Source organism: Camarhynchus parvulus, chromosome 2, assembly GCF_901933205.1.
Source record: "Camarhynchus parvulus chromosome 2, STF_HiC, whole genome shotgun sequence".
NCBI classification, from domain to species: Eukaryota; Metazoa; Chordata; class Aves; order Passeriformes; family Thraupidae; genus Camarhynchus; species Camarhynchus parvulus.
The window spans coordinates 28,527,910-28,548,911 of NC_044572.1; the positions used below are offsets into that span (position 1 = coordinate 28,527,910).

The window sequence follows — 21,002 nt, forward strand, 5'->3', positions numbered from 1 at the left end:
TATCTCTTAACTCCAAAAGGTTTTCTGCAACAAATCTCACAAAACCCCCACTGTTCTGCTTTCACACAGTATGTGTTTCTATGGTTCTCCTCACACTGCAGAATCTGAGCACTTTCCTAGAGAATGAGAACTCAACATCCTTCCCACTGTTCATCTGCTAAACATGAACTACCACAACCCTCTTCTGCTATCCTAACCCATATATTATCAGTTGCACACCTATTAGCACCTTCCTGAACATTACCCATTTTATTTTTTGTGTAACTTTTAATTCTACCACAGACATAAACCTCATGAAAGGAATTCAGTACCCTTTTTTTGAAAATTGCTCCCATTTGTTATGGGATTTCTTCCTTGTTACAGTACTATTTTGTCATATTTACAAGCTGCAAGGCTGTAGCAAATTCATCATCTTAAAAGTACAGGTCTCCTTTAGGGAACCAAAATTAGTAGAACTTTATAAGAAAACATAGTAATACAATTACACAGGACAATAAAGAACTTTGATTTCTTCAGCCTCCTCTCTGAAGGCCTGCTTAGCCTCTATAATTTATTGGAGAGAGATGAGAGTTCTTACAGATACACCTTTTCTTGCATTGTCTCTAAAGAGTCACTCAAAGAACCTTCTCTGAGAAAGTTCCTATCCTAGCCTAGGCTACCCTAACCTATGCATATTGATGTTTGTATGCCCTCATTTCATATGTGTGGGTACTGAAACAAGAAACTAATTAATTTCCTTTATTTACCCCTTAAACTGTAAGGACTTTAAAAAAATATTAGTCCTATTGTATAATTGAAGCAGAAGGGTTAAAACTTCAGCTTTAATTAAAACTCTCTTGATATGAACTCTCAAAAACACAATAGAAAAGCTTTCTAAAGTTTAAGACTAACATTAGTTATTTTCTACATTTTAGCATCAAAACAAAGATTGAATTGTCCTCAGAAATAGAGAGCCTAAATCTGATACACCATCATAAATAAATGGCCATATTGGGCAAAGGGATACTGAGACTGCACTCTTCAAGTATTTTCCAAACTTCTGAAATAGATCTCTTTTTATTCCACTCTAACCTGTGTTTGAATTCAGAATGACAAATTGAAAATGCAGAGAGTACTGAAGTATATAAACAGTTGGTGAAGGTATTATTTAAGAAAATTGAGTTAATACTGATGAAACAGTTGTCTTCTAAACATAAGGAAAATACTTCTCCCACTGAAAAGAAGAGAAAGAAAAATAATCAGTTGCAGTTACCGTGCAAGGAGTTTGCATCCAAGGTTCTCCATCTATCTGCATAGGCAGAGACTTGCTGGTCCTAAAGGTAAAAATTTCATAATATAAGAAGAAGAAACTAGAAAAAATTGATAAATGTATTTATTTCAAAGGCACATATGATGGCATATAGATATAACCCTGATTCACCCTAAACTCCTTGGAAATTTCCAGTATGTCTCAATATGCTTACAAATGTAACATAGTCAACTTAAAAAGCTTAATCTGATTTTCAACACACAAAGCAAAAACATGGCAAATATTAATGTATCTTGCTAGTAAAACACTACTCTTTCATGGAAGCAGAGTCTGTAACGTGAAATAATGAATGAATGACAAAACAACTTCAGGAACAACCCTTACTAACAGAAAAGACAAACAAATTTGTGCGATTTTTATAATTTAGATTGCACTAGTATATAGTATATATATTATTCTACTATAAAGGAAATAAGAAATAAATTTTAGGTCTATCATCACCACTTAGTAGAATCACTGTGTCTGAGTTAGACAGAACACTCACAGAGAATGAAGTTTGCACTATATTCAGAGTCTTTAACATGCCACGTTATAAATTTAAATTGTTAGCAAAGGGCTGATTTCAACAGAAAGATACAGACAGTATTCCCCCTCCAGTTCTGGGTGTCACATTAAGAAAAGTGTAGCAAAATGAAACAGGAAAAAAAAAATGCTACATTTATGGTCTTTTCCAACCCTGTATTTTTGTATAATAACAGTTTGCACGCAACACTATTAGAAATAGCGTGGAGTGGATAAATCTAATAATGGAAAAATTAGTGACTCATGTTGGTCAATGGAAATTCTGGTTTGGATGTTTTTTGAAAACAAATTAGCAGTTCATGGAATTATCCCCAATCACCTATGGCCATAAATGAAGGAAGAATGTTTAATGAGCTCTCAGTTTATAGTTCAGGAAGGGTTCCTACTTATTTTTTTATTGTTGTTCTTCTATTTTAGGCTCATATTGCAGAGCTTATGGGTTTAATAAATTTTTGAAAATTCTTACTGAGGAATTCTTGACTGAAAAAGAGATGGTCAATTCCTTTTCAGTCCTTATTAAATGCAAAAGATAGAATAATTACTTTTTCCTTGTGTTCTAATTCAAGTTTACTCTATTGTGAATGTTCTTATCTTAGAAATGATAAAACACAATGAAATTAGAGTACTCCACCATCATTGGCTCACACACACCAACAGATTTAATAACAGTGGCTTGTCAGAATTCAGTAAATAACAAATAAATTAAAAACAGAGCACTTTGACTTCCACAGATCAAAAAGTGCTTTACAATTACTAATTACACACTACTATTCCCTGGTGTAGTATGCATTATAAATGGGTTAAAATGTGACAAAGTAATGCTAAATTACTTTTGGCTTGAAATTGCATGGAATGTATGTCAACAATAAACCCCAAGATGTTCATGCCTTACTCCTTCTGCTCCAAATGCTTGACAATACTTCTTCACTGGACAAAATAGCACTTGAATACAACATGTGAAGATTGAATGTAAAAAACCCTCTTTTTAGCTTTTTGACATTTAAAGAAAGGAAGATGTATAGGCATAGAATGTGGATGGAATATATTAATTCCATATACAAAAATGCTACTTTCATAAGAAATAATAATTATAATAATGACTGTTAAACTACAAAAGAAAGTCAATACATAAAACTCTTCAGTTTCACTCCAACACTGCAGTGTAAATTAAAGCTGCTGATACCTGATGACAACAGATGAGCACTGGGCAAGCCGTCTTCCAGCACTTTTCAGACCTGTGTATATCTGTCCCATCTCCATGGCTCCTTCCAGACCCACCACTTCCATAAGCTGGTCACTTAGATCTGCAAAAGTTGAAAATAATCCATGTTTTGTCTTGACAGCATTTTGAAAGCAGTCATATTGACCAATGAGAACTGTCAGAAGACAAGCTGACAATAAAAGATGCGGAGAACAGAACTGGTAAAAACGATTATTCCTAGGGAGAATTACAGCTTTAAGTTGGACACAACTGGGCCCTGCTGTCACACAATTCTACAATATCCTAACCAAAATTATTCTGAAATAGAATATTATATACATGGTTACATGAATACTAAAGAAATAATTTCATTATATGAGAAAATAGAAGATATTCCTTCATTTTGGTTACCTGACACACAAAGAATGAGATGTTTACAGTGCAGAAATTTATGCTTTTTATTTTTTCAACAGATATTTAAAATCTGTAAAGAAAAAGTCAGTGCTCCAGACCCTATTGGATTCTCTTCTATACAGTACTTTCCAGACAACATGTACAACTCCAATTCAGTCTTTACATGCATGCACTATTATGATGAGATTTTGCATTGGATCAGTGTCTTAATTAGTACAGAGATGCAATGCAAAAAGGCAGAAAAAAACATTAACAATCCACCTAGCCTTCCAACTTGGTCATGCTTGTTTGCACTCAGTTATATATTGTTTGTTTCACACTTCTTTTCGACTAAATAATACTTTGGCATTGAACTTCAAAAAATATTTAAATAAAAATTAGTTTACTTGACTTCAATAAGTAAGAAAAAATTCTGTGTAGAGTTTCAGGTACAAATTAAAGAGCAATAAGCAGTCTGCTCTGAGAAGCAACCAAGCAAGGTAATGAAACATTATCCAGAATCAACTAGGGTGTTTTGCACAAAATGTTTTATATTCTCCTGCATAAATAAACGGTGCCAAGACCAAAAGGACAAGAAAAAGAAACATTTCTTTTCTAGCTGTATAATATGTGTATTTTATAAATTGGCTGTTAACATCAATGTTTCTAAAAGGTACATTGTTCAGTGAAGCAAAGCATTGAGATAAAATGTTAGAGTCTATCATCACACTGAAAAAAACAAAGAAAAGAGACCACATTACTCTGTGTATTTTAAACCCCTCAACCCTTAATGAAGGTAAAATCTCATGCTAAAAATCGTATCTATGAGCCTATTCCAAAGTTTCAATGGGAGTCTTTTCTGTTCACTTCTTTGGGCTTTCAATGAAGGTAATTAACTGAAAGAAGTGATGAGGGAAAAAATATATTAAAAGCAAATAGGATTTATGATCTGGATTATTCTGTTTCCAGCAGAAAATCTGATACTATCCAAAGCCTTCATTTTTCTTCTTACACTTTCTTAATATTTTCTGCTTTATTCATTTTTTCATCACAGTGAAATCAGTTCCACATAATACTAATGAAGAAAAAAATAAACAATGTTCTTGCCCATTAAGGGAAAACAATAAGACGGTCAAAAGTTTAAAATGTACAATATCATTAATTCTAGCTATATATTTTTATAGCTTGCATCCATGTAACACATGTAAGCCTAATTTTGTATGTCTGGCTTTCCATTGCATTTTTTTTCTTAAAATGTTTCCCATAAGTAACATTTAAACTTAAGTGAGATTTAAATAAATGCTGCTTTTCTTGGTAGCCACAGAGTCTTAACTGGGAAAGAACTACTCATTTTCAATTATTTATATATTATAAAGGCACATAGAACTTTTTAGATGTACTAAATCATTAAAATGTTTAGCCAAAGAAAACATCAAATTCCTATTCACTGGGCCATTAGAAAATTATTATTTTTTAAAATGGAAGAACGATTAAGAACAGATTTATATTTCTGACAGCTCAGGCAATATGTGCAATATTCAGAATAGTGACATTTTCAGGGACATATATTTGATTCATAATTTTTCAGGAGCTGTGAGATTAGTGCCAGTAGCAGCAGTGTAAGCAAGGGCCAAATCCTGCCCTTTGATCTATACTGCACTTCTCATTAAATGTGGTATATTAAACATTGGAAGATGGAACTGAACAATACTCTCATCTACCAAAAAAGTGAAGCCCTTTCAAAAACTTCACATTTGCAGTGGCACATTCCCAAAGTGGAGTTATTTTAGGCCAAATATGAATATTTTTAGAATCAAGCTTAAATTAGACATAACTTTCCTTCAGAAGCAGTAAAAACTAAAGCAAATGTAACATGCAATTATTGACTGCATTAGTTCACACTCCTGCCCTTGATGATATATTTGACCTGGTGCTTTTGCGTAGTCATATCCATTTCAACAAACCCTTGAGATATATTGACTTTGATAAGAACTCAAGTGAAAAGTGGAAAAAGGAGTATGTCTATTTTAGTCCCACTCGTCAAGGATGTTACATTGCTATAGGTACACTGCTTGAATATAAAGGGTCAAGACATAAAAAATGGGTTGGTATTGCTTCATAAAAGGTCTCCACCAAAGATTTAGAAAGAGACTAAGTAAGCTCTCTTAAAGGAGATCTGATTTTCTATTAAATTAACAGATAGGAAAGGGGAAGTCATTCTTCATTCTGGTGGAAGTTTATCACTGATTGTTCAGAAAGATCAGTGCAGGCCTCTGTACTGCTCAACACACACCCCAAAATAATCTGGAAATAGAAGTAGAGAGTGAGTAATGAAGATTCAATGAAGGAAAAACAAAACCCAATAATAAAAAAAGGTTAGGAATTTTACAGTACTGAGTAATGGAGCTTTACAAAGGCAGAAAGTTCAATATATGTTCAATATATGCAACTTAATGTCCATGAGGAGAAAGAGCACTCACTACAGATATGTAGACTGTTTATATACATATATATATAACATTTGGAAATAAATATGGTGTGTGTCTCTGTGTGAATATGCTCATTTTGCTGGAGTATAATTGATACTGTCATGCTGGAATGAACATTGTGGAGTTACTGTGGCAAGTTCTATGAAAATATCAGCTCAATGCTCAATTTATGATCACTAAATACTGCAACTGGTACATCCATAAGGTATGGAATTTGTAGTTCCAGTTCAGTCAGCAATGCAGAGGAAGAAAAATAACTGGAAATGACAGAGGAACAAAAGTGGTAACAAATATGGAGCAACTTCTGTATGAAAATAAATACTTCAGGAAGTAAGGAGATGAATGGAGGAAAGATGACAAAATACCAAGTGCAAATTGGTATTTTGCACTTGGTGTAGGTGAAGACAGTAAAGTAATTCAGTATTTCTCAAATGCAAGAACTGAGTTTTATAGTACTTCTAGACAAGCAGGAAATCCTTTTTACATAATATCTTGTTATGCCATGAGGCCACACTAAACTGAAATTACTTAAATCAAAAATGATTCATATTCAATAGGATAGCTTAACAGAAAATAATCACTGTAAGTTTGCTCTCTTATGCTTTATTTCTAATACAGGTTGGTGTTAGAGGTCAGATACTGAGCTACACAAACTTGTGGGTTGATCTAGTATCACTATTCTTGCTGACTTCTTATGCATCTTATAAACTGTAGTGGAGAATAATGAACGCTGCCACTCACTAAACATCACTTGGCACTTAAAACAGTTTATAATGTGGACTTTTCTGTGACATGTATCCCTATTGTGTTGGAGACCTCATTGTGAGAGTCACTCTTTTTGATCCTCAAATTATATTCTTGTGTCTCCGTGTATCTAACAACTATAAAGCAAAAGATGTTTTTCTTTTTAGGGATGCATTTCTTTCTTGTGTTTCTTCTGCATCCTACTGATTTTATTTCAAAGAGAAATTGATTTATTAAAAATATGGATATTGATCTAGTACCCATATCCAACTGTGACGGACAAAGACTCTCTAACAGTTTAAAGTTAGAAACTATGTGTTTATTGCAATGCCTGGGCAGCGTAGGGGATAGCTCCCAAATACACACCGCAATTTACAGGTGATACAGAGTCCTTTTATCTGTGCAAATGTTGAATACCCAAAATAAAAATACATATTCATAACTTTGCTACACCCCATTCCCCACTTCGTACGGTAATTAGTTCAAAAGCTATTAAACATGCGTAGTTTGTTCCTTGAAATGAGTCGGTGGTCCCTTGCATGGGGAGGGATCTCAAAATGAGGAAGTAAATGAAGTCTTCCTTGTTCTGACCTTTCTACCTTTTCAATGCAAATATGACAAATGAACCCTTGGTGGAACTCCCATTCCCTGTCTTCAATTGGTTTCAGAACAGAGGAGGCCTACAATTGTCTTATGTTCCTAAAAGCTATTTATCAGTTTTTATATTCTTCATTATAAACCCAGCTAACCAAACACTATGTTGACAAGAAATCAATTATTAGTTAACTACTAACTCTTAACTTCATCAAGGCCTACCCATTTATTTTAATTAACTCAAATAAAGCTTATCTCTAAACAAAACTCTTAGCTCCACTAAAATCTCAAAATTCCTTAAAGTTTATGTCTCAAAATAATTGGTGATTTTAGTGATAAAATTCTTCAATTCTTCAATATGTTTCACCTATTATAGAAAAGTTTAGGTTTAGGAAACTAAATGTTAGATTTTCAAGAAGAATTTCACAGCTAAGAGTGAACAAAAGCAACTATCAGATACTGCGCAGTTTTTCTTTCTAACCAGTTCATTCAGCTGCCTAAAGGAGAGCTGAGGTCTCACAGGTAAGCTATCACAGAGAGCATCTCAGTCCATTAGGAAAGTGTTTTCTGACTGGTGCCTTGGGGTTCCCCAGCCCGTTTGTTCTACTTCGAGCCCTGCGAAAGAGCTGAAGGCTCTCGCTTGTTTTCTATGTGAATGAGCCGTTAGAGTGTGTGGGAATGTTTTCACAGCACCATGTCTCTCCTGTCTCTTCCACAAACCAAAGTACTTCACGTGTCTCCTCCTATTAGCCCCGTCAGTAAACAAAGCCAGCTCTCCCAGGGGAGCAGTGCTGTCAGCAGACGGTGACGAGCATGCAGAGGGGCAGCTGACCCCTTGCACTCATTCCTGATGGGGAGATAAAGTCACCGGGGAGCTGACTGCCCATTTCTTCCCACAAGGCAGCAGGAGAAGTTCAAACAGAAACTTGCACAAGTGGCAGACAAAACATTGTATGTGACTGTAAGCCCTTTACAGCCCTTCCCAAGGCCCAGAGAAACACACTTGGAGACTTTAAAGTTTCCTAATGAGTTTACGTTATCCATTATCTTGGCATTAGCTGAATGCTTCAATATTCACAGTGAACACACAAGAGAAAAACACATTTGGAATTCATCTATGAAGATAAAGCAAGGAAAGCAAAATGGGGTAGGGGGTGGGTGGGAAGAAACATGGTGTGATTAGAAAAACTGATTTACATAGAGAAGTTTCCCTCTGTAATGGAACTGGTTTTGATATCCAATCTATCTTTGCAATATATAAATATTGCTGTCCTGGCAAGAGATTGAATGACTCTATTATAACTTGGGGTTACTGCACTCACTCAGGCATATTTGCATAAAAACACTGTTGGTCAGTGGTAAATCTGTCTCTGGTAGCAGTTTGTCTTCGAAGAGAAGGGGCTCCACAGCTTACTAAATGTAATCAAACTCTAGTAATCATCACTCTGGAAATTTTTTGGTTCCAGTTAAAATACTGGATAAGAATTTGAAAGCCGGTACGATGCCAGAGGATCCTTGAAAAACTCCCAAGCTCAGTGCTCTGCACCACATGAATGCTTCAGTATCTTCCTAGAACACAGCATGTATTAAATCTCCAGTTACCCATTATGCAGGAATGTGAGGTTGCTTCCATATGCAGTGATAGGGACTGTTGTGAAAAAATGCTAGAAATGTGTTTACTGTCATAATATTTTCCTGATTTCAAACGAACACCTTTTTCTAAATTCCTGGTTACAAAAAAATAGTAAATTCTGTGCAATCTGTACATCCTGGGTTTTGTTATGTCTTCCTTTAGAGAAGCTACCTGAAGTAACATTTGCCTCAGCATTTGTAATTGTTTCTATCAGAGTTGTATCCCAAGGCCCAGATGATGTCAATGCTCTGTTTTGTTACTGATTCGCAGACATACACAAAAGACAGCTTTCCTACCCAAGTATTTACAGACAAATAAAACAGACAAAGCATTGGGGAAAAATAATATTATTATGTCCATTTTACAAAGTGAAAATTGTACACAGACATGTTTAGGTCCTGGAAAATATTTGTTTGCATATTCAGCTGAATATATTGTGTGTAGACCCAGAAGAGTCATAATATTATTTCTACCACATAAAGTTAAGCACAAGAGATTTCAGAACTGACCTGGCCAAGATCACATGTGAAGCTTGAAGCAGACACAGGAAATAAATCAGCAAATCCTGAATTTTAACATTCTGTTATCAGAAGTCTGTTCTCCCACTTAATGTTGACTTCAAGGATATATATCAAGTCCTATACCTATGGTAAGTGACCCTGTTTTGAGTATTTCATGTTGCTGAGTTTGCTTCTAAACACTAAAATCTCAGGTGGATCTCTACAGCCATTTCATGCCAGTATTGATTCTCTAGCTTTTATTCTTGTCTTCATATTTTGTTTTCCTAATATTAAAACAAAACAAGCTAAACCTTCCTCTTAGTGTGAAGGAAGATATATCACTGATGTAATTCTCACCCTGGAGAGATACTCAGATATGGTGATAATAAATTAGGCAGATATTTCATGTACATAAAAACACACAAAAATGCTAACACATTTTATACCTCTGTGGACATACACAAATGATATATATTACCTACACTTAAGCATATGTGAGAAATTCAGTAGAATTTTGCTCCACCATCAGAATTGATGGTGCACTTAATAGGCCTAATGGGATAATGGGGTAAGATGCAAAAGTGCTAGTTTTGTCACTTAAAATGAATGCAATCAATAAAATCCTCTCTCTGCTGAATTTAGCGGCATAATTCTTACTGATTTCAGTGGAACTCAAATTTCACCCAGTATCTTATCTTGCACCAGTCTAGCACACAGGCTCTGTCCTCAGATGGAATAATTTAACAGACATAGCTCAGCCTACTACTGTGCAATGGATTTTTTTCTGTGTACACAATCATCTCCCAATTCTCATTAATCACAGAATGACGAGTTTCTCCACCAAAAAAAGAAGGATAAACAAGGAAGAATCAATCCTTACAATTAAATATTTTATGAAACTTTTTAACATGCACAGAAGACCTTTGTAAAACTTTTCCTAAAGTGAACCTTTTTTTCCCAGCTTAGTAAGGGAAAAGAAAGTTCTTCATAAAAACTTTTCTGATTAATGGTAAAAGAAGGAAAAAAATCCAACAACCAAAACCAACCTACCCCAGAGCATTCAAATAAAATGACTTCCACTCAGAAACTATTCCCAAATATCAGTGTTCAGATGTTCAAAATTTGAAACAAGGGATCTTATCTTCCAGTTTGGGAGATCATTATGTATAAGTATTTTATGGTAAAGGTTGGCAGACAAAATGTATTCTTTTTTATTGCATTTATGTTTTTAATAGTTTGAGGTACAATTGCACTGAACATGCTTCCACACCAAAAAGCTCCCCATTATTTTAATCTGTATTCTTTTAAAAGTTATTTGTTCAAAAGGATTTCACTGTGTTACTCTTATACCCCCTTCATCCAAGAGAACAAAAGCCATTCTATGAAAGGAGTCTAAACTTGGACAAACCGTAAAAAAAAAAAAAAAGTTCCTCTCTGTTTTTATCAAATTTGATTGCTGCAGCTGTTCCCAGTTTCTGTATTTTAAAAATAGCCTTATTCAGTGCCTTGTTGGCTAAAGGCCAGAGTACCATTAGAACATGCTGTACGGAAAACCTCTATTCAGTTACAGATACAGAAATATATTTAAGATCAGTGGGGGTCATCTGCAGCAAACACTTGTATGGGGGAAAATGGAATTTTAATGTGCTTGGACTGCTCACCACTTTTAACAGATATTTAAGAACTTCAAACCGGATACCTTCCTATTTGTACTGGTGCTATCGTATTACCGAGCACCAGGTACGATACAATATGAGCAAGATCATTTCAACTAACAAAAATAGATCTAATTCTCAAATTACTCCTTAGTAGTTCTGGCATTCACTTTAAATAGCTCCTAGTAATACTGGATATTTGATTGGTCTATAAAAATGCCACAGACTAGAAAAGAAAAATACAGTAATATTTATGGAAATGTAGAAATCTGATCAATGAAAACCAGCTTTGAATTGTACATTTCTAGGAGAACTAGTACTAACATGGGATAAATGTTTCCTTTCTGCAGGGTTACAAACTGTATTAACAACATCATCCCTATATTTATCCACCGGAGTTTTTTTGTCATCTGCCAGAAAGAAATGTTCACTCCATTTACATGAGTATTAAAACTACTTCTGATTAAGGTGGTAGAGTCTTTGGTCCAGGAGTTCAGAAAACCTCAAAGATGATCTTCATTTCTCTTGTTCTTCATGAGAACCAATTCCATTTTCTTCCTCTACTATGATTGTAGTCCATGGTGTTTAGAGATGACACTATGCAGAGTGGATACCAGTTTTAGAAGCAGCAGTATTTACTTATTAACCAAGAACCTAACTCAGGAAAGTATTCTGAACATCAATGAGATGTCTCATAGATTACTTCTCATCATTTATGATGGGGTAAAATGCCTGCCTTAAAACATTTAAAGTTATGTATTTCTGCTGCACCTGGGGAAGAGCCTTCAACATGGTGAAGATATCCAAGGTGGTTGTTTGGATAGGTACTAAGAGGAAAAAATCAGTGAAGGCATCAATATAGTCTATGGAGCTTGCTGAGATGCCAACTTTTTGGTGGTGGGTTTGCCTCCTAACTTTCTTCACCCGCACTCTCAATACCTGGGTTATTTTAACTGAATAAATACCACAATCATACTTTGGATTGCAGTTTCAATGACATTGTTCAGACCCTCTCTTTGTACAGAAGGAGCATTGGACAATTGAAGTCGAATCCAGTGAACCCTGGGGAAGGCATTTGTAACACTTTTGTCAATCAGACAATCTTCCTAAACTTCCTGCAGCCTGCAAAGTTAAAGAAGCTTTGATTTAGTTTCCCACCAAACTAAAAGTATTTGGTGCTGTCTGAGGTGGCCTAGGATCTCTAGGACAAGCCTGACAAAGCCTGACAAGCCTGACAAGGAGCAACAGAAGAAGCAGATGAAAGGATGGTATCTTGAGAGGAACTCTAACGGTGTGAAGAAGTTATATATGGAGAATTGAAGAAAGGCTTAGTTTTCTCCTGACAGGGATTCAGCAAATGAGTTTAAGAGGTCTGGTTTTCTGGAGAAGCATATTTTTCTCTCTTGTCACCAAGAGAATTTTGGGACACAAGTTAGCACACTTGGACAACTTAGGAGTTCTGCTAAATCTACCACTCAAAATTGCCATGTGTTGGCTTCTTTGTAGAGGTTAAGGCTTGAAGAAGTGATGCACCCTCTACTTACTCACTGTTTGATGGGCAACAAGTTTGCTTGATAGCTCCAGGACTAAGCTCCAAGTATGTGAGCAGATTTTCCCAGGGCTTTTCCTTGGATTTGTTCTGTTCTCATTAGTTGTCATTGCAGGATTTGGTCTCTGCTATCTAACCTAGCTACATACAGAGAATTGCTGTTATTTTTCTTCCTTTCTGAACTACACACATTGCTAAATATTCAGTATTTTTTATACTGTTACTGGTTTCCAAGAAGACATATCTGGGATACTCTGAAACCTTTGCTATTGCAGAAAGCAAATGGGAAAGTTACCTCTAATAGTGATGCAAGAAAATGTCTTTGATGTGCTTTACATGGAATGACAATTCAAAGGACCACAAAGAAAGCAAATATAAATTTCTTATTATACCTTTCAATATTTTAAATATTAATGACTGACATATAGCTATTTTTCAATATCTTTTCTCAACAGTTATTTACAACATATGCAGGAAGAAAAGGTGTTTCCATAACCATGATCAAGTACAAAACGGCTCCAAATTTCTTCTCAAGCCCAAAAATACCAAAGTCAGCCACAAGCATCACAGCAGCAAGACCCAGTTATTTTTAGTGATCTAGTCCTGAACAGTATCTCTCAAAAAAACCCCAACTTTATTTCATTCTGAACAAAAGAAGACTACTTACAAGCAAAATTGTGTCTGGTTATATTTTTTAAAAACACTTATTCTGTCACAAACTGAAAGACACAATGTTTCACTAAAAAATTATCTGAGCACACATTATTCAGTTGTAGCACCACTCATGATGTTTCAGGTATCTGAGAAATACAGAAGCAAAGTTCTTGCCCAGAGCCAACTCCTCCGTCAATCCTGTGCTGAAAAGCTCTACTGAAATGTATAGCCTTGCTGAATTTGTCTTTAGAGGGATTGGAAATGGTAAGAAAAATCTATTGTTGAGGACTGTAATGCAAAATAGAAGACCTATAAAATGAACAAAATTATTCTCATCTAATTTTGATTCGTTTTTCTCACTCTTGCTTTTTTTTTCTGAATGATGAAGGATAAGAGAAGTACATGAGAAACAGGTAAGGAGATCAGTGTTGTCTCTGAGACACATTTTTAAAGGACCTTAATGGTGGTGTCTGCCCAACAAACCATCTGAGCATGAATACTCAGTAATATCCAAAGGACCACATGCATGTTTCAAGCATGACTGTTAGGTGCTCTGTTTATACAGACCTATTGCTATGGTAACTACTTTATGGTACATGCTTCCAGAATACTAATTATAAAGCATTATAAATAAGGTTGTGTACAACAAGCAAGTTTACATTTACATATTTCCAGCATCTGAAAATTCAGCCTTACATGTAGAATATTTTTTTATATACATGATGAAAATTTTTTTTCAAAAGCAATCGCACATTATTATAATTCATGCATTGTGATGTTGGCTTCAGTTTCTTTTCCATAACACTACTTTGCACTAGGATCAGCAGCACAAGGGGAATGCAATATACTGAGGGAATTAAAGAAAGCAGGAGATGCAGGTGCACTAATAAATGGGTGGCCTTTGGAGCACAGTATTTATGTCAAGCTAAACAGAAACCTAAATGTTACACATAAGAAGTGGTACAACAAGAACATCTGTGTTGGGGAACTGAACTGGCATGGCTATCACCTCCAGTGCCAGGTGCAAAGGACATTTCAGTACAGCTTGAGTGATTTTGACTGTTAGCATCTGTATTTATGAGATTATCTCTTTTTTCCCCCTCCATATTCCACTGGAGTATTTGTATTATACATCTGGCTTTAGATTCTAGCATAGCAAAAGACAGGTTTCAGTCCTTCAATTTCTGGATCTTAGCCATAGACCATTTTTTTTTTTCAGTCTTGCTTTTCATAGAAGCATAACACCAGAGTCACTAGCAATTTCTAAATGTATAGTTGAGGAAAATGAGCATTTTTCCCCAGGAAAGAAAGAACCGTTAAAGGAAAAACTGTATATTTTATCTATTCAAAGTTGATGAAAAAATGCCTGTAAAAAAAGCTTTTCCTCTCTAAAATACTAAAGCTGGATTGAAATTTCTCATTTTAATGTCTAATCTGAGAAATTCTAGATTTTCATGTAAAGTCACTTTTTAAAGCCAATCCTCACAATAGTATGAAAATTTTTATTTCAAGTTCAAGGGACATGCCTGATTCATAGAAATATTGGTAATATTTGGTAGAAGACTTGATTGGTAGGAAATGCAAAACTAGTTACTTGTGATGTATCCATTGAAGTCCAAATCTAATAATCCTTGAAATATTTGGGATTCCAACAGAGTCCACTGAGATCATGACCTACTGTATTAAGTGGCTCAGGCTCAATCTTTTATTTCTTAATTAGGCAAAGATTTCAGGAATTGATTGTTTAAACCTGAAAACCTAAAAAACTACCAGTGGTAATGTTAGTTCAGGTGGAAGCTGATGGCCCGTTCACCATTATCATGACACCAACAAAATTTGAAACTCTTCCCAAGAATGGATTGTAAAGCGGGGGGGCGAGGGGGAGGAAAGGGAGGAAAAAAAGGAAGTATTAGAATAGTGTTTGTATTCTGAAGAATCTACTCATTTTGGTGCACTGAGTCTGAACCACAGCTCTCCATGTTTTACTCATCCAGCATAACAATCCCTACATTCCCATTCAAGACCGGAACAAAACATTGTCAATAGTAAAAGAGGACATAATGAGCTTTGAAAAATTTCTTAAAAAAACTGTTTCTTTCTCCTGGTAATTTCAAATCACCTCTTTCTATCCTCAGCCACTGTTAAAACCCCTTAAACGTGTCTAATAAATAATCTAAAAAGGGAAAGGACAAATTATTTAAGTCTACACTTCCCTGGGAATTGGGAGTTTGTTTCAACACATTGTAAATTATCTTTCCTAACTTTTAATAAAGTGTGACAAAAATGCAATAAATACAAATAAATCCACAGGGAAGAGAAGCAAAAAAAATTACAAAAGCTTGATGGGAAAAAAAAACCCAAAACCGAAAAGCTATAACGAATTTGCAATCCCTAGTCACTCATCTTTTCTTGTTACTTCAGTTCTAATGCCAAATTCCTTCATTATTTTTTGACCTGATACGAAACGCCATCTGGCAAAAGCATGTTGCAATTCTAAATAAATGAAATAATTGGATGGTTGCTTTAAAATATCTTTCATAAATAAGTACAATTATACATTAGCAAAACTCACATTATTGCCTTTCTGAGCTCTGATGCTGTGCTGTGACTTTGTGTCTGCCTAGAGGACCTGCAGTTCCCGAGCAGTCTCGCATTTAGTGTTAGACTGTCATGAGCCTGATGAGCTTCCACAGTCACAAAGTATCAGATGCATATGTCCATATGTTTGATTTGTATTTCTTGTATACATTATTATCATTATTATTGCTACTACTGTTAGACAAGGGTAACACCACAGACTCATCAGAATCATTGCCCTGAGGATGAGATCACAGCCTGAGGGTCCTGATGGATCTGCAGCAGCAGATTACAAACCATATGGCTGACGTGGTTATCTTATAATAAACCAAATGGCTGTGGGTATTCAGGAGCCATTTCAAAAGTGGATCAGATGTCACTGTCATAAGATATCTCAATCACACTTCAAAATGTCTTCAGAATAATTCTGGCCAGTGAATTACTTTCAATCTACTACCTATAATGTTTTAAGGTCTGAAGAGATCATCCTATTGAGTGCTACAGATGTATTTCTGCATCCACACAGACCCTTTTGCTAGTCTGGGGGATCTTCTGCAGAGTGCACACCTTCCCAGGCATACATCATGGGAGGAATCAGGTCAGAAGAGACAGAGAAGTCATTGATTAATTGAATATATGTTACTACATTGCTCCTCAACAAGTTATGACAAGCGTGGAATGACAGCGAAAAATAAAATATTTGTTAGTGATGAAAAGTGGTGTACAAAACAGCAGTTGGTCATGAGCAAACATTTTGCAGCTATAAAGACCCAGCTGCTTTGGCTGACTAAAATGAAAAGGAACAATGCTTCAGGGGTTGTGAAAGATGATCTCACAACTGATGGATTATATAGAAAAAAGAGACTTCTGTTTAGAGCGTTTGTACTTTTTTCTTAACAAATCTAATTTCTTTGAGTCAAGAATCCTAGGTAAGTATGGCATGAACTAAATGAAAACATGTTCACAGCTGTTGAAACCAGTTTATTCTGTATGCCTGCTTTGTCTTTCATTAAATATTCATTTATTGATATTAGACTTATGAAAAATTTAGCATAATTTTAATCCTCCCCTATATGAATAGGAGAAAATAAAGGAAAAGTGAGTTCATCTATGTTTACAGGTATGTGTGATACAAATTTTGACATTTCCAGAAAATGACAACAAAATCAGGAATCCAGGAGAAAAAAAAATGTTGTATGCATCACCTAAATATTTAACAACAGTATCAGCTTATGTTAATCATATTTCAGGGGTTGGGTTAAACATGCTGTAATTGTGCCATCAATCCACACGAATCAAACCTTTATTTAATAACTGTAAAAGCTGCCATTTGCTACTTTTAAGGTATCTAATTTCTCACGGCCTTTACCCAATAATGGTCACTAGAGTTACAAAATGCTAAAAATAACTATGTTTTTGAAAGTCTTGTTTGAGTTCTTCCTGCAGAAGCTGAAACATCTGTAACAGTATGGCAGTTATCAGCTTCTTGTAAATTCTGGCACTGTTCATTTAAAAAGGCTTTAAAAGTACAAGTAAAAACATTAGTGTTTTGACTACTTGCAGGAAACTGGTACATATACAATTAATATAAAGGGAACTGCCAAGTCAATCTGAGCTTAAAAATCAGGGACTTGTGTTATTTTTATTTGATTTATTTTTGGATTTGTAAAAATCCCCAAGCTGTTGCAAAACCTAATACCAGTTGAACATTCCAGGTACTCTATTTTAATTAATAGAAACATATTGTTAAATTCAACAGATATACAAAATAATAAACAAGCAAAAGCAGAAACATCCTTATACAGTTTAACATATTAAAAACCCCCAAGATTCCTCATCCTGATTTATGCAAGGAAAAAAATCAAACAAAACCAAACTCTAAAAACAAGTGTTCAATAGCAAGCACAGAGAAAGTTCAACAAAAGTTTGACTCAACCCATATTCAGATATAATGAGAACTGGACCCGGTCCTAAATCTATTGAATAAAGGGAGAAGTATCCTCTCAGAATGAAATGAAATTAATCAATGCTCTTTTGGCTATAGCATAAAAAACAAACAAAAACAACGAGGAAGATAAAAGGAAAGCAGTGAGGGACAACAGAGTTAATGGCTAAGTTTTGAGATATTTTTTCTCCATCATATGTTTTCTTCCAAAATATCCTAGAAAATGACATTGCCAATGCTAATTCCCAATGCTTAAACAGTTCTTTATATCATCAAAGCACAGCATATGCACTGAAGTTCATGGCACTTATCATGGAAAATAAAATGTACAACACTACATGAAGTCCAGAAAACTATGGCCTTCGCAAGAGGATCGAATTAAGGTTAGACTGTCTGAATATTGGCCTTTTCTATATTTTGCATTCTAACTCAAAAACTAACTAGCCTTTGTTGCTCTTTTAACTTTTTATGTTAAAAAACATTTTATGTGTACATAAAACATAAAACCAGAGTAAATTTAGAGAATTTTCCACATGCATGTAAAATAAACTTTGAATAGAAGTTTTATGTTTATCTAATCCTGCTACCTTAATTTCTTTTAAATTAAATTTTCAATCTTTCAATTGGAAAGAGCTATTGTTTAAAAATTTAAGTAAAGCTTTATCAAACTGAGAATACATTTTGCTGAACCCCCACTACACTCATTTTCCTGTTGCAGTATTTAATCTGTAAAGGCTAAGACAGACTGCCTATTGCTTTTTCTATGACACAAACTAGGACCACATTTTGATGTTGTATCACAGGAGTCATGACTACTGCTAATATTATGAAGTATAGATCTTTATTTGGGATCTGCTCCAAAGCCTGCCAGTTCTGGGGGAATAAAATAACCACCATGTGTTTGGTATCTTAACTTCCTAAACGGATGCAATATCAGATGAGTTGTGTAAGAAATTCCTGCTTAAACACTTTCATTTTATTTTTATCTATATATTAATCACAGAGTGACAAAGACACAGGGAGAAAAGTCAGGGATTTTGACTTTCAGCTCACCCACGTAACTCCCATGTATGAAAGCCACCACATCTCATTTACAGCCCTGGTCCAATTGTATCTACCAGATCAAAAGAACTATTTAGAGTTACTATATCTCTGGATTCTTCTGGATGATGGGAATGGTAAAACCTTAATTTCTATACATTCTCACAAAATGTTTCATACTCTGGTTTCATATGTGAAATCAACGATCAATCGTGATCACTAACAAAACACTGAGCATACTGTGAGCTCTCCAGGGCACAGACTGGCTTTTTTTGTGTGTTTGTTCCCTGTAACTCCACTATCTGATTAGGCTCCTTAGGAGGTACTGGAATATACATAAATAATAAGCAGGAGGAGACAATTAAAAAAAAAGGAAATAATTGCTACTATTAATCTATGAGATTAAGATGTAAACTACCCACTTTGCATTGCACTGCTGGGTCCCAGGGGAGGTCTGGCAAAGAGTGTGTGCATACTCGCCCCCATCACTGAGCAGTGCTGCCTCCCCAGTGCAGCAGAAATTCCACCCCAGCACACACTGATGATTCACTTGGTGTTTTCCTTGGCTAACTTGAGAAGTGTTCCTCTCTTCAGGTCAGTCACTCAGCCCTCTTGCAAATGTCAGCTTACTGCTCACAACTATTTTTCCATTCACGGGGGTTTTAATAGGCATGAATGAGGACAGTTATGAAGGAAATTCACAGTGAAACGGAAAGCCCTGAAACGCAGTTACTAATTGGGCATCCAGGCTTCACATCTTTTTCAAGCCGACCAGCTCCTGCTCATTTGAACAATGCCAATGATCTCTTTCTAGGCTGACCATCATAAAGCCACTTGTACACAGTAGCATGGCTTTTCTCTGAGCTTGTGAGTGTGCCTGCAGCTCAATGGGACTATTCACATGAACAGATGTTACTCGATGTGAACACTGGTTGCAGAATTAAGCCTGTCCTTGCTCTTCCTCTTGCTGCAAACATCAGCTGCTCAGACATCCAGGCTGTTTTTTTTTGTTCTTAAATGGCTTTTTGCTATACAAAAAACATGCAAAATGGCAACTTTTTAAATTAAAAAATCAGAAACAAAAAACCCCCTATATTCCATTAGCACTCATATAAACTAACGTTTACATACTTCTCCATATAGCTTCTTGTATGGATAATGATAAGAAAAGGTCCATTTAGTTGTTCATCATAATATTTTTTTGCTTTCATAGATAAACAAAAACATCTGTCTTTCACTTGAAAAGATATACTTGAATAGAGATGAAAGGATGTCAGACCAATATTGAATTTTTATTTTCATACCATGCAACAAAAGCTGATGAGTCTACAGATTGTGTTTGGCTTGAAAAAATTTTTTTCATCCCAACACAATTTTTCTCTATACCAAATTATATATTTCAGAAGTATATAGGACAGTCTTAGCCATGGGGAATAAACCTCTAAGAATTATTAGACAGACACCTAACTGTAATGTTTGCAAAATTTTACCATTAAATATCTCATAATATTTCTTTATCTAACTATGCTTCTCAGTTTTAACCAAATTGTTACTATTACAACCTAAATTCACTTTTGGTGTAAGAAAGATACTCTGACTTAAAACCCAAAATTATGGGTGTTAACATTTGCTTGTGGAAATAAATTATAAATTTGATAATTGGCAATAATAGCAATAATAATGCTTTCCATACTTTTCATTTAAAAATTGAAGGCATTTAGCTTTTTTACTTTCAGGTGATGGCCAAAAGTGATCCTTGATATTAGTATCCTTTCACACATTTATATTTTTAAATCTCTCCAAATTGATTCTGTACTGAAAGCACAGCTGAGGCTCACCAAATATGTTAGAAAAGGTATAAAAAGATCCTTTGAAAATGAGAAAGAAAAATACCTGAAAAGCACAAGCTTCACAAATAGCAACTATACAACCAGGTTTAAAGACCAAATGAGGCTTGTGGGGCTTGTTTTTGTTTGTGTAGTCTTTCCTTTTCTGTGTTAAATAGAAACCTTCAGTTATTTTTCTTTGTTGCAAACTGTGAACCCAGTAGCCTAGGAATAAAGATCTGGGAGGAAAACTTTATGGGAAGTACATTTCAGATACAGCTGGACCAGGTGGTCCAATCTGCCAGTTTACAACTAATTGGCAAACCATTTGCTCTTCTTCAGACCCCTGGTACATCACCTGTTCTAATGC

General features: G+C 35.1%; 1 protein-coding gene across 5 annotated transcripts in view; it reads right to left on the minus strand.

The window, feature by feature from the left end:
- DGKB (diacylglycerol kinase beta) overlaps nt 1-21,002 on the minus strand; it is a 389,721-nt gene that overhangs the window by 11,281 nt on the left and 357,438 nt on the right. For all 5 annotated transcript variants that reach the window (XM_030944039.1, XM_030944040.1, XM_030944041.1 and 2 more), the window contains 2 exons: nt 3,015-3,135; nt 1,253-1,313 (listed from right to left, as the gene is read on the minus strand). In XM_030944039.1, coding sequence (XP_030799899.1) covers nt 1,253-1,313; nt 3,015-3,135 — 182 coding nt within the window. The remainder of the gene's footprint in view (nt 1-1,252; nt 1,314-3,014; nt 3,136-21,002) is intronic.